The sequence below is a fragment of the Xyrauchen texanus genome, chromosome 37 (assembly GCF_025860055.1).
Source record: "Xyrauchen texanus isolate HMW12.3.18 chromosome 37, RBS_HiC_50CHRs, whole genome shotgun sequence".
In the NCBI taxonomy this organism is placed as follows: Eukaryota; Metazoa; Chordata; class Actinopteri; order Cypriniformes; family Catostomidae; genus Xyrauchen; species Xyrauchen texanus.
Window position 1 is genome coordinate 36,939,278 of NC_068312.1, and position 11,203 is coordinate 36,950,480.

Here is an 11,203-nt window from a genome sequence, read left to right on the forward strand (position 1 = left end):
CTTCACTTACATATGACTCAGTAAAGCCCTGCCATTCGGTTCTATATAATGAATCGTTATGCGATCAGCCTATTATTCAGCGCACTATTACTATGTTTGAGACATCAACCACTGGTCGATGACCATAATGTTTGTATAAACTGTAGGTAACAACTGGTAAAATGTACACAGTCATAAAAACCATAATGATACTTACACTTAAATATTTTCTTCTCAGCCATGTTATCAATTGTCTGTGTCCGTGAGCGAAAGCGCTCTTCACACCAGTTGTCTGATTGGCCTTTCGCAAGGACTCCTGGGTACTTGAAGTGCGTGAAGCCTGGATCTATGCGGGCTTCGCGGAAGACCGCTTCAAGGGTACAAAGGGGGCGCTGCTGAGCACACTTCAGAGCGTTAAAATGCTAAATGGGACGGCCTACGGACTCGTAGACTCAGCGAGCACGCGCAATTTAAGTCCACGAGACCGAAAGTCCGCATGAAGTGCGCCATTTGGGACAGGGCCTACATATATGGCTCGGGTCCTTTCTTTAATTTAAGTCTGTTGCTTTTTGCCTGTTTTATTGTCTGCCAGGGGAAAATCGTAAGTCTGATTGCTTTGAAAAGTAATTACACACCTCTCCTAAACAATCTGACATCATTTGAGGTCTCATTCATATCTGTAGCACAAACACTGCCGTTATTAAGTTTAATAACTAATGACTTCACAGTGTGCACTTCTGTCTAATGGTCATTTTATTACTCATCTGCATTTAATTACTTTTAAGTGCATGAATCTATTTCTTTTCAATACAACATGCTCATGCATTCTCATCTTTGTAAGACATTCCCGTTTCCTTTATCTGATCTGTAGTTGTGATTGCAAAAGCGAATGATAAAGGAAATATGTAATATAATCCAACAGAATCTAAAAACCGAGTGCGAATATTGCATTGGTTGAGCTGGAGCTGCTCAAACAGCTTGAGAGTGGGTGGACAGTGAAAGTAGGGCAGAGATGCTCTGCGCTTGATAATAATGAACACACACTTTAAACTGCACTTTCTTCTTGAAATCAATTATTGCAGGGCGAAACTCACTTCAGTGTGTCCAAAACAGATGCCTATGAAAATCTGTCTGTCTGTCTGTCTCTCTGTCTGTCTGTCTGTCTATCTATCTGTCTTTCTGTCTGTCATTTATCTATCTGTCTATACATCTCTCTGTCTGTCTGTCCATCCGTTTGTCATCCCTCTCTCTCTCTCTATGTCTGTCCATCCAGCCAGCCATCCGTCCGTCTGTCCGTCCATCTGTCTGTCTGTCAATCTCTCTGTCCGTCTGTTCATCCATCCATCCCTCTCTCCGTCCGTCCATCTGTCTGTCTGTCAATCTCTCTCTCCGTCCGTCCATCCGTCTGTTGGTCTATCTGTCTGTCTGTCTGTCTGTCATCTATCTATCTGTCTATATATCTCTCTGTCTGTCTGTCTGTCCGTTCATCCATCCCTCTCTCTCTCTCTCTCTTTCTCTCTGTCTGTCTGTCCATCTCTCCATCTATCTATCTATCTATCTATCTATCTATCTATCTATCTATCTATCTATCTATCTATCTATCTGTCTGTCTGTCATCTATCTGTCTATCTATCTCTCTCGCTGTCTGTCCGTCCATCTATCTATCTATCCATCTATCTATCTATCTATCTATCCATCTATCTATCTATCTCTCCGTCCGTCCGTCTGTCTCTCTCTCTGTCCATCCGTCTGTCCATCTGTCTGTCTGTCTGTCTGTCAATCTCTCTGTCAGTCCATTCGTCCATCCGTCTTTCTGTCTGTCTGTCTGTCTGTCTGTCTGTCTGTCTATCTCTCTGTCTGTCTGTCCGTCTGTCCTTCCCTCTATCTATCTATCTATCTATCTGTCTATCTGTCTGTCTGTCTGTCATCTATCTGTCTATATATCTCTCTGTCTGTCTGTCTGTCCGTCCATCCATCCATCTGTCTTTCTGTCTAGCTATCTCTCTATCCATCCATCCATCCGTCTGTCTATCCGTCCGTCCGTCCATCTGTCTGTCTGTCAATCTCTCTGTCAGTCCATTCGTCCGTCCGTCCCTCTGTCTGTCTGGCTGTCTGTCTATCTATCTGTCTGTCTGTTTATCTCTCTCTCTGTCCGTCCGTCTGTCCTTCCCTCTATCTATCTATCTGTCTGTCTGTTTGTCATCTATCTATCTGTCTATATATCTCTCTGTCTGTCTGTCCATCTGTTCGTCCATCCATCCATCTGTCGGTCTATCTAGCTATCTCTCTATCCGTCCGTCTGTCTGTCCATCCATCTGTCTGTCTGTCAATCTCTCCGTCCGTCTGTCCACCTGTCTATCTGTCTGTCTGCCTGTTAAAAATATAACTAAAGTAATTAATTAAATTTAAATGTATCTATTTACCTATGCTTTTTAGTTTTAAAACTTTTAAACAAGGCTTTGTCAGCCAATAAAGTCTTAACAAACTTTCCTTTTCCAGTCACATGTGCAGCTTTTATGACCTCATACAAATGTAAAAAATACTTCATATTTGTACTTTTAAATGGTGATCAATAAAACCAGAAGAGAGGTATCTGTGTTATTTTTCACCTACCCAGTACCTATCAACATGCTATTACAATCTGATACATCACTATATCATGGTACTGCCGCAGTTCTTCTGGATTAGACACTGTCAGATGATACAAAGAGATGTTGGTTATGCAAACAGCACCATCCATGTGCATATCCATATAAAGAGAAGTTGGTTCGCATACCGCACAGCTGTCTCGCAGGGCATCAAACTTGCGCTGAATTTCATCCCGATGGGCCTTAAAAAAAGAAATGAGAGTTACAAATTAGCATATTTGCAAGTATGTGCACTCTGTCAGAGTGGTTGCGCTGAGTTCTGCAGTAGAGTGCATTTGAGCAGATAGCAGAGCCATTGAGAACTGAAATCAAGTATGACAGGTATGATGTCATGCGATTAGGCGAGAGGATGCACTGAAACTGAGCGCTTAAACTGTGTGTGGGAAGATGTTTATAGCGCTGTGGAGATGAAGAATACAATGAACCATAGAAACAATATGCACAAACACATAATTATTCATTATGATGGAAGGACATTAAAGAGATAAGTTGTGTTTTCAAAATGGTGGTATGAAATGATACAGAAGATATCATATGGGCCCTGCTGTCGTGACTGCGCTAGGCACAACAACCATGCACTGCGTCTTATCTAATTTTTGTGAGAGAGCAATAATTCTAAGTGCGATTTTTTGTGCCAGCACAAAGTGGGCATGTGTGGAAGTGTTTGCGCAAACTGTGGGTGTATTGTATGTTAATTAAGAGGCACAAATTAGCTATTTTCTGACAAATAGGTCATTGTGTTAAGATGTCTGAGAACCACAACTATTCTCGATGCAAAGTCTAAAGTCTAAAGTAGTTACGATAGTTTGTAGACACTGGTCTCCTTACCCGTAGGACAGTAATCTCCTCCTCGGCCTCGGCGGTCGTCTCCTCCAGCTCAGTTTTGGCCTGCTGTAGTTGACTCTCTAGGGCGTGTCGTGCCGCCTGCAGACTGCTGATCTGAGCTTCTCTCTCCTGCAGTGACAGCGTGAGCTCCGACACCTGACGCTTGATCTCCAGCTTCTGTTCTTCATGTTCCAGACCGATCTGTGAAGAAATGCAGATGAGTTCACCCATGAACCATAGGGTGCAAAAGCGTATGTGCTTCAACATCCACTTTGTTTCATCATGGCATTTTTATTTCCAGCGTGGTCCATACCTACCTCTCGAAGTCTGGCCTCCAGTTCCATCACTCTACTCTTGTTGGTCTGTTCCTGCTGTGTCAACTTCTCCAGATGTTCCTCCAGCTTTGCATTCTGGGCCTCCAGTTTACCGGCCTGAGACTCCAGATAAAACTTCTGCTGCCTCAGTTCAGATATCATCTCCTCTTGAGCTTTCCTGGACAACATAAACAAGATTACGATGAGTTTATTGAGGAATAGCCTTCTGGAAAAACCAGGTCCTACCAGCTCAAGGTGTTGAGGAGGTTGTTGTTTCAATGTGAAGCGTTAACGTGCTAAACACATTAGCTTTGAACAGCATTCCTCCGATCAGATTTCAGAGCTGGAAATAATCAAGTGTATTTGTTCATGTATGTAAACTCACATGTTTTTCTGCGTGTAAAGGCTGCTGTTAGCTGCCAGTTTGTTGGCCTCAGAAAGCTCAGCGATTCTCTGCTCCAGACTGGTCATCTTGGACTCCATGGCATTGATGGTCTATATGAAAGAGAGTCATTTATGTGTAAATTAAACCATATCAATCACAGATCTTACATGGTTGTTTCATAAAGTCACATTTACTACTTTTATGATAAAGCTAAAATGCTTTTTTTGGGGTGTTTTTGTCCTGTTCGTAGCTTCACTGAGCAGAAAAGATTGCATGACCAATCTTCAACAATTTTTGTTTTTTCCACAGGAGAAAGGAAGTTATTCCGGTTTGGAGCAACATGACGGTGAGTAAATCATTTTTAGGGGATGAAGTATTCCTTGAAAGATACAGTGCTGATGATTTCTCATAAAATTGTCGGTTAGAAATGAATAAAACACCATTACTGAGTATTGAGCCAGTACGTTATTGATGTTTCTGACTGAGAGTGGCAGAGCACGTGTGGCGATCTCTTTCATGCACACACACACATACAGCATGGGCGCATGGGCGAGAGAGAGAGAGAGAGAGAGATCACTTTGAAAGAGTGCACGGAGCTGCTTTAAGGCCATATACGTGTAAAACTGATGCGCGGTATCAAATACACCGAATGTATGATAGTACTAACTATAGAGAGCACATCGTCATGAAGACAAAGACAAATCCCGGACATTTAGAAGCAATTTTGAAATCCCGGCTGGATGCTTTTTTCAGGTCTGCAGTTACAACAGTTACAGAAATCCTCAAACCAGCCCGTCTGGCACCAGCAACCATTCGTGCGATTATCTATTCAGCCAATCATGTGACAGCAGTGCAGTACATATAATAATGCAGATACGGGTCAGGAGCTTCGGTTAATACGGTTTCACATCAACCATCAGAATGGGGAAAAAAATATGATTTGGACCGTTGCATGATTGCTGGTGCCAGATGGGCTGGTTTGAGGATTTCTGGGATTTTCACACACAACAGTCTCTAGAATTTACTCTGAATGGTGCCAAAAACAAAAAACATCCAGTGAGCGGCAGTTGGACGGAAATCAGTATGCGGTGTGCAACAGTATTGAAGGAGTTCTCTTCTATGTTGGGCACTTATTAGCTGCTTTTCTTAATTATTCGGTCCAAGTCATACATTTAAAAAATATATATTTTTATATATATATATAGAGAGAGAGAGAGAGAGAGAGAGAAAGAGAGAGAATTTTAGTTTTTGTAATTACATAAATGAATATGTTGGTACAATTATGTTTTTGTCTACAAAACTAATTTCGAACATTTAAGCATCCGCCTTCAGATCAAAAGATTTTTAAGATCACGAGAAACATTTCAGTCAAGTGACCCCAAACTTTTGAACTGGAGAGTAAATAATATATATAAGGTGTTTAAACAGTAAAACAGTAACAAAAAATAAAAACAAAAACATGGAGAACAAATAGAAAATGTATTAAAATAATAACCATTTTTTGATAGTAATAATATAAAAATTATTATAAAATGATATACAGCATATAAAGTATATATATATATATATATATATATATATATATATACAATGTATTTATTATTTTATAAAATACTAATAAAAGATAGAAAGTATATATATATATATATATATATATATATATATATATATATATATATATATATATATATATATATATATATATATATATATATATATATATATATATATTATGTTTATAATAACTTTTATAGAATTATTTTCAATGACATTTTATTAACTAATTTGTATTATTTAATCCTTATTCTATTTATTCTCCATGTTTTTGTTTTTATTGTTGTTACTGTTTTACTGTTGCAACATATGCAAAAATTCTATTCTACATTTACTGTAACATTACTCTCATGGTAAACATTGGGTCCGATCTGGTGGGAACATTTTAGGCTTTTGTCATTTCCACCACGCCTGTAAACGAAGGAAAAAAGACCTAGCGGCAGATATGCTACTTAATTGCATAGAGAGATATACTATATATCTCACAGGACGTTCTTGTCACAATCAGTAACTCTTGCTAGTCATATCAGCTGTGATATGGTGATCACAGGCAATCACACGTATCCCTCCAAACATCAGATTCATCGTGCAGAAGATCAGTGCCAAAGTGCAACTAAAGTAAAACACAAAACAATGTTCCTCTGAAAGTCATTTGCAATTTTATGTTTCAACCACAGATGTCGATAGAGAGCCCAGAATTCCATAGTCTCCCAATTAAACAACAACAGACATATAACATGTTGTACCGCGGTCTGGTCACTGATCACTTTGCCCCTCTGCCGGGACTCCTCCTCATACGTGTTCTGTTTGGACTCCAGTAGCTCCTTTTCAGCCATATCGACCTTCATCTGAGTCTCTAAAACCTTCAATCACACAAAAGTACGGCATTATTACTCCTGACGAATGCACAAACGAAAGGTTTTCAACTGAAGCCAAAGAACAACTTAATACGGATCTTTTATTCAGTCACAGTTAAAAATAATTACCAAAGACAAATTATACAGCATTAGTTCTGGGCAAACATGAGATGGAGATGAAGTAGAAGTTTATTTTCCTTTCAGCTTAGCAATACCATGATTGAATGAATGCATTAAATATATACGTATATATATATGTATTATGTAAGTAAACTGCTCATATGGATTTGGAAACAGCTCTGAAATGACATGCTCAAGAGTGTTTGGCCCAACCTTGATCTTGTCTTCATAAAGCTGCTTTTTCTGTTCCAGGTGTGTTTCCATACGCTGCGCCGTGGCCTGCGTGTCACGCAAGTTCTCTTCTAGTTCCTGTATACAGAACACAACAGAAGAACCAGTCGCGTGTCTGTTTCAAAACTCAGATTACCCTCCAAAAGAAAATAAAGATTGCTCTTATAGCACAAGAGATTCATTGGAATCCTGCTAATGTGTGAAACTTAGAGGAAGTCAAAAAAGTTGCATTGAGTCAATTGCTGACATACAGTAAATGCATAAAGCTGTGTAATGTAAATGTTGAGAGCATATCTCAAATAATTTGGTCTCGGAAGAATTGCATGAGAAATGTAAGCGCAGCGTAGTTCTAGCGGGAAGACTAGCAGCTGTACATCATCGCACCATTAGCTGGGTAACTCCTAGCCAGTCGCATGTAAGCCGTTGTTTTATAAGTCTGCTCACAATCTATCACATTGCTGTTTCAGTGTGCTAACACTGCAACCTCTTCCACCCCACCACCACCAGTTGAGCCCCGTCCCGCAAGGGGGTAGGCTCCTCGCCCCTGCCTCCTATCTCCAACAGGATATGACGGTTCCGAATACAACTCCGGGGCCTACGCCAAAGAGAGAGACATTACATTCCTGTTTTAAATTCACTCAAGTCTGCGTGTCTTCCCAATAGAAGTGTTCTTCTCTGAAAATGAAAATGAGACAAATATAAAAAAGGAGCAAAACGCCATTTGCCTCATTGCAGTCTAAGGAGAAGCAATTGAGTTATTGAAGAGATCTCGCTTATGATTTTTATTTCCGTCTGGTCTTCAAATATTTGTAGAGTAAATTACACATTGGCTATTAAGTGCCCGCTCATTTTTAAGCAGTTGTTAATCGTGACTGGATCGTAAAAAGCAGTAATGCTTAAATCATCCAATTAAAAACAGTCATTATGACACACATGATCGTGGCTAGAGAAAGAGACGATCCACTCTCACAATCTGCCACTTTTGGAGCCATGACAGGGGCAGAGAGCATGCTGGGATCTCAGAAAAGGAAGGGGTGCGACTGCCAAAAGGTCTATCGCCTGTGACTAACAACCGTTACGTGTCTTAATTAAGTAGGCCTACTGTGTTCTTTCCAATGTTTTTAGAGCGTAGCAATCACATTTCATAGGCACATCATTCGAAGTGAACAGGATTCTTGATAGCTAAAGTGTTTACCGTGTGTGTGTGTGTGTGTGTGTGTGTGTGTGTGTGTGTGTGTGTGTGTGTGTGTGTGTGTGTGTGTGTGTGTGTGTGTGTGTGTTTTAGATACAGTATGTAAGTCAGCGGGAGTCTTGTGCTCGCTCACGTCTCAGTCTTACCATGATTTTGTCGGCCATCTGTTGGATCTGCTGTGACTTAGTCTGGATGTCTTCTTTTAGTTTAGTTTCTCTCCGTTCCACCAACTCCAGCCTCTTCACCTGATTCTCCAGGGTCGTCTTTCCATCCTGTTTCGTTACACAGAAAACAAACAAGATTAAAATATTTTCCATTCATGATGCATTTCCATGTTGTCATGGTAGACACTTTTTGTTCAAACAATACCCTAAAACATGGATTTTTTTATTGGGGAAATTTAAGAGAAAAGGGGCGTAAAATAAAACAAATTTTTACTTTATTTTTTATTTTTTAAATTGACCAAATTGGACGTTTTATTCTGCTTTCTAAAGACTAAAGTTTACAGGTTGCGGTTTATGCATCTAACATTACTCTAATAGAGTGTAGAAAAAAAGTATGTTTTCAACATAATAAATAAAAAGTTTATATATTCTGAATAATATTTCAATCATTTATTTTGGCTTTATCATCCATCTATACATTATTTATGGAAAAATGGTAAAAGCCAATTATTAATTTTGCAAACACCATTTTGTCTTTTGAACATTGCGTTTACTATTTTCTTAATCCTTCTGCGGTGTTCGTCTTGTGCTAACACATTTTGTGTTCCTGGACAAAAATGACCGGCCCACTATTATTGTTTATAAATCTCTCATAATGCATATATTATCACAAGATATTGCATTAGATCTTTTTATCAGCTTATTTTTTAGTAATCATGATAGGTGTATATATATATACACTCACCTAAAGGATTATTAGGAACACCATACTAATACTGTGTTTGACCCCCTTTCACCTTCAGAACTGCCTTAATTCTATGTGGCATTGATTCAACAAGGTGCTGAAAGCATTCTTTAGAAATGTTGGCCCATATTGATAGGATAGCATCTTGCAGTTGATGGAGATTTGTGGGATGCACATCCAGGGCACGAAGCTCCTGTTCCACCACATCCCAAAGATGCTCTATTGGGTTGAGATCTGGTGACTGTGGGGGCCATTTTAGTACAGTGAACTCATTGTCATGTTCAAGAAACCAATTTGAAATGATTCGAGCTTTGTGACATGGTGCATTATCCTGCTGGAAGTAGCCATCAGAGGATGGGTACATGGTGGCCATAAAGGGATGGACATGGTCAGAAACAATGCTCAGGTAGGCCGTGGCATTTAAACGATGCCCAATTGGCACTAAGGGGCCTAAAGTGTGCCAAGAAAACATCCCCCACACCATTACACCACCACCACCAGCCTGCACAGTGGTAACAAGGCATGATGGATCCATGTTCTCATTCTGTTTATGCCAAATTCTGACTCTACCATCTGAATGTCTCAACAGAAATCGAGACTCATCAGACCAGGCAACATTTTTCCAGTCTTCAACTGTCCAATTTTGGTGAGCTCTTGCAAATTGTAGCCTCTTTTTCCTATTTGTAGTGGAGATGAGTGGTACCCGGTGGGGTCTTCTGCTGTTGTAGCCCATCCGCCTCAAGGTTGTGCGTGTTGTGGCTTCACAAATGCTTTGCTGCATACCTCGGTTGTAACGAGTGGTTATTTCAGGCAAAGTTGCTCTTCTATCAGTTTGAATCAGTCGGCCCATTCTCCTCTGACCTCTAGCATCAACAAGGCATTTTCGCCCACAGGACTGCCGCGATACTGGATGTTTTTCCCTTTTCACACCATTCTTTGTAAACCCTAGAAATGGTTGTGCGTGAAAATCCCAGTAACTGAGCAGATTGTGAAATACTCAGACCGGCCCGTCTGGCACCAACAACCATGCCACGCTCAAAATTGCTTAAATCACCTTTCTTTCCCATTCTGACATTCAGTTTGGAGTTCAGGAGATTGTCTTGACCAGGACCACACCCCTAAATGCATTGAAGCATCTGCCATGTGATTGGTTGATTAGATAATTGCATTAATGAGAAATTGAACAGGTGTTCCTAATAATCCTAAACATACACACAACAGTTAGTTCCGGTCCTCGAATCTGATTGGACGAGAGACGTTTCATGAGCACTGATGGTCTGACAGCATCATCACGCGGACGCTTCACTGTGTGTGTATCACTCCGCTTGTGTGCATGCTGTTCTAAACTAAAGTGTAAGAGCAGTGCAGATGTGTTAAGAGCTACTGTTTGTCTTTTGTTTTGACATTAGATATTGTTTATAGAATACAATTTATAATCCATATAGCTGATACAACCAATTATTAAATAATTATTAATTATTTGCTGAGTTTACAATTATATGAGAATTAACAATTATATCCAGAGTTGGTAAAACCATAAAAAAGACGAGATAGCCATGTGTTATATATCGTTGGATATATGTGTGTGTGTGTGTGTGTAAGTGAGTGTGTGTGTGTGTGTAAGTGAGTGTGTGTTTGTGTGTATGTGAGTGTGTGTGTGTGTGTTTGTGTGTGTGTGTGTGTGTGTAAGTGAGTGTGTGTGTGTATGTGAGTGTGTGTTGTGTGTGTGTGTTTGTGTGTGTGTGTGTGTGTAAGTGAGTGTGTGTTTGTGTGCATGTGAGTGTGTGTTTGTGTGTATGTGAGTGTGTGTTTGTGTGTATGTCAGTGTGTGTTTGTGTGTATGTGAGTGTGTGTTTGTGTGTATGTGAGTGTGTGTGTGTGTGTGTGTGTGTGTGTAAGTGAGTGTGTGTTTGTGTGTATGTGCGTGTGTGTTTGTGTGTATGTGAGTGTGTGTATGTGAGTGAGTGTTTTTGTGTATGTTAGTGTGTGTAAGTATGTATGTGTATGTGTGTTTATGTGATGTGAGTGAGTGTTTTTGTGTATGTGAGTGTGTATGTGAGTGTGTTTTTGTGTAGGTGAGTGTGTGTATGTGTGTGTGTGTGAGTGTGTATGTGAGTGTGTGTGAGTGTGTATGTGAGTGTGTGTTTGTGTGTGTGTGAGTGTGTGTGTGTGTGTGTGTGTGTGTGTGT

General features: G+C 40.0%; 1 protein-coding gene across 1 annotated transcript in view; it reads right to left on the reverse strand.

Annotated features, from left to right (window-relative positions):
• LOC127630490 (citron Rho-interacting kinase) overlaps nucleotides 1-11,203 on the reverse strand; it is an 81,266-nt gene that overhangs the window by 37,024 nt on the left and 33,039 nt on the right. The window contains exons 9-15 of the mRNA XM_052108056.1: nucleotides 8,252-8,377; nucleotides 6,896-6,991; nucleotides 6,452-6,568; nucleotides 4,152-4,261; nucleotides 3,770-3,944; nucleotides 3,456-3,653; nucleotides 2,756-2,809 (exon numbers count right to left, since the gene is read on the reverse strand). Of these exons, the coding sequence (XP_051964016.1) occupies nucleotides 2,756-2,809; nucleotides 3,456-3,653; nucleotides 3,770-3,944; nucleotides 4,152-4,261; nucleotides 6,452-6,568; nucleotides 6,896-6,991; nucleotides 8,252-8,377 (876 nt within the window). The remainder of the gene's footprint in view (nucleotides 1-2,755; nucleotides 2,810-3,455; nucleotides 3,654-3,769; nucleotides 3,945-4,151; nucleotides 4,262-6,451; nucleotides 6,569-6,895; nucleotides 6,992-8,251; nucleotides 8,378-11,203) is intronic.